The sequence below is a fragment of the Buceros rhinoceros genome, unplaced genomic scaffold, assembly GCF_000710305.1.
Source record: "Buceros rhinoceros silvestris isolate BGI_N320 unplaced genomic scaffold, ASM71030v1 scaffold30453, whole genome shotgun sequence".
Taxonomy (NCBI): Eukaryota; Metazoa; Chordata; class Aves; order Bucerotiformes; family Bucerotidae; genus Buceros; species Buceros rhinoceros.
In genome coordinates this window covers 652-3,037 of record NW_010402329.1, presented here as the reverse complement: position 1 = coordinate 3,037, position 2,386 = coordinate 652, and the positions used below count along the sequence as shown (strand labels likewise).

Below are 2,386 nucleotides of genomic sequence, written 5' to 3'. Positions count from 1 at the left end.
TCGAAGTTGCTTAACCGCCTCTTGTTTCTGCTTTGCAGAGACGCCCGTGTGGTTAAGGACATGGCGACGGGAAAATCCAAAGGCTACGGCTTCGTTTCCTTCTTCAATAAATGGGTAAGCAGCGGCGCAGTCGCCCCGAAAAGCTGTCGGTCCCCATCTCCATCTGGCTGCCGCTCCCCCCCTGCTTTTCTCTCTAATGGGACGCTCGGCTCTGGCCGTAGCGTTTCTAAAGCAAGTGACACCCAAACGAGCCATGTCCGGACGTGACAGAGTGCTGGTACATCCGGTGTGTGCCCAGAGGGTCTGAAATGCGCCTGGTGAGGCCTAACAGCATCCTTGGTCCTATCCACACCACTCCGTGTGGAGTTAGGGTTTCCTTTGGCACGTGGTGATGTCACTCGCTTGGCAGAAGGAACTGGTGCCAGTGGTGGGTTTTTCTTCTCTCCTGGCCCCGTGGACAGGACGCGGAGAATGCTATTCAGCAGATGGGCGGTCAGTGGCTCGGTGGAAGGCAAATCAGAACGAACTGGGCAACGAGGAAACCTCCGGCTCCAAAGAGCACATACGAATGTAGGTTCTCGGTGACGTGCGTCTTTGCAAACCTCCCACTGTGCCGTAAGAGGCGGGAGGGATGGGTGGGACGGTGGGAGGAGGGACCGCAGGTGCTAAAGGCAAAGCGGGTACGAACCGTTCCAAACCTCCTGAATAAAGCAGGTTCCTCAGCTGCAGCGACTGGAAGCACTGTGGGGGGATTCCCTTGGCTTCTGCACGCTCAGGCTGGGAGTTTATTTTCCCCCTGGATTGACTCCAGCTTTTTAACTCCGCTCCTCACTTTGAGGTCTTGCTGTTGGGGTACAAAGCAGGACATGGGAGGCATTTGAAATGGCATGTATTGGACCTACTGGGAGGGTGTTTGTGCTTGACCTCTTGTGCCAACCAGGGCTCCAATTTCTCCGTAAAGCTTTGTCAAATCTCTTTAAGCAAACACCAAACAACTCTCTTACGATGACGTGGTCAATCAGTCCAGCCCGAGCAACTGCACGGTGTACTGCGGAGGTGTGACTTCAGGGCTGACAGGTACCGTGGCCTCCAGCCGCTGCCGCCGCAGCATGTCGCTCTCTGAATCGTTCCGCGGTCACCTCATTTTGCTGCTCTGTTTCTTCTGCTGCAGAGCAGCTGATGCGCCAGACCTTCTCTCCCTTCGGGCAGATCATGGAAATCCGAGTCTTCCCGGATAAGGGCTACTCCTTCATACGGTAGGTTGCAAGTTGGGGATGAATTTAATAACAACAGGGGGTTAAGGCGCTTGCAATGGCAGCGGGTTGATGTTACAGCTCTGGCATGAGGAGGGACTTACGGCACAAACCCCTTAACCCAGGTTAAACTGGTGCAGGACCCATCAGCATCAGAAATCTCCATCTGTCCCTCTGGAGTCATTTTGTTGGCGTCACTGAGGCAGACGGTTGAGTTTCAGGGTCTTTTCCAGATCCATCCTCGTGGCTTTGTCGGTGAAGCTTCCAGATAAGGCAGAGCTGGCAGGGACCCTCTCGGGGTTACCTCTGGCCACTCCCCACCGAGCGAGTCGTTGATCCCATCACAATTTGTGCCTTGACAGGTTCAACTCCCACGAGAGCGCCGCACACGCCATCGTTTCCGTCAATGGGACAACTATAGAAGGACACGTCGTGAAGTGCTACTGGGGCAAGGAGACGCCAGACATGATCAGTCCGGTCCAGCAGGTCAGAACTTCTCCTCTGCTAGTTAGTCTTTGCTGAAAGCCAGTTAAGTGTCCCATCACAATTTGTGCCTTGACAGGTTCAACTCCCACGAGAGCGCCGCACACGCCATCGTTTCCGTCAATGGGACAACTATAGAAGGACACGTCGTGAAGTGCTACTGGGGCAAGGAGACGCCAGACATGATCAGTCCGGTCCAGCAGGTCAGAACTTCTCCTCTGCTAGTTAGTCTTTGCTGAAAGCCAGTTAAGTGGCTTTAAGATCTGTGTAGGCACCAGTTAGAGGCCTGGTGTAGTGCACATCACCTGGGTTATGGATTATTTCACAGAACCACAGAGTTGTTAATAGCAAGACACACCTCAAGCACCAGCTGCTTTCTCCACCGCATGGACCTCCACATGGCTGGGAAACCCCTCCAGGGACAGGGACTCCACCACTGCCCTGGGCAGCCTGGGACACGCCGGCACAACCCCAACGGGACAGAAATGGCTCCTCGGGGACAACCTCAACCTCCCCCGGGGCAACTTGAGGCCAGAGTGTCCTCCTCTGGATACAAAGTTTTTAAAAATCCTTGGAACTGGGGGACTCTAGTTAGGTGTGATGTAAAATTAAGGAGGAAGCTCACAAAATGTGCTCCAGCCTGTGGCAGG

General features: G+C 54.4%; 1 protein-coding gene across 1 annotated transcript in view; it reads left to right on the top strand.

The window, feature by feature from the left end:
• The window catches only part of TIA1 (TIA1 cytotoxic granule-associated RNA binding protein), a gene marked incomplete at both ends in the record, with an annotated part of 8,140 nt that overhangs the window by 5,212 nt on the left and 542 nt on the right, over positions 1–2,386 (top strand). Inside the window, 5 exons of the mRNA XM_010132615.1 lie at positions 39–114; positions 462–570; positions 982–1,077; positions 1,172–1,256; positions 1,616–1,739. Coding sequence (XP_010130917.1) covers positions 39–114; positions 462–570; positions 982–1,077; positions 1,172–1,256; positions 1,616–1,739 — 490 coding nt within the window. The remainder of the gene's footprint in view (positions 1–38; positions 115–461; positions 571–981; positions 1,078–1,171; positions 1,257–1,615; positions 1,740–2,386) is intronic.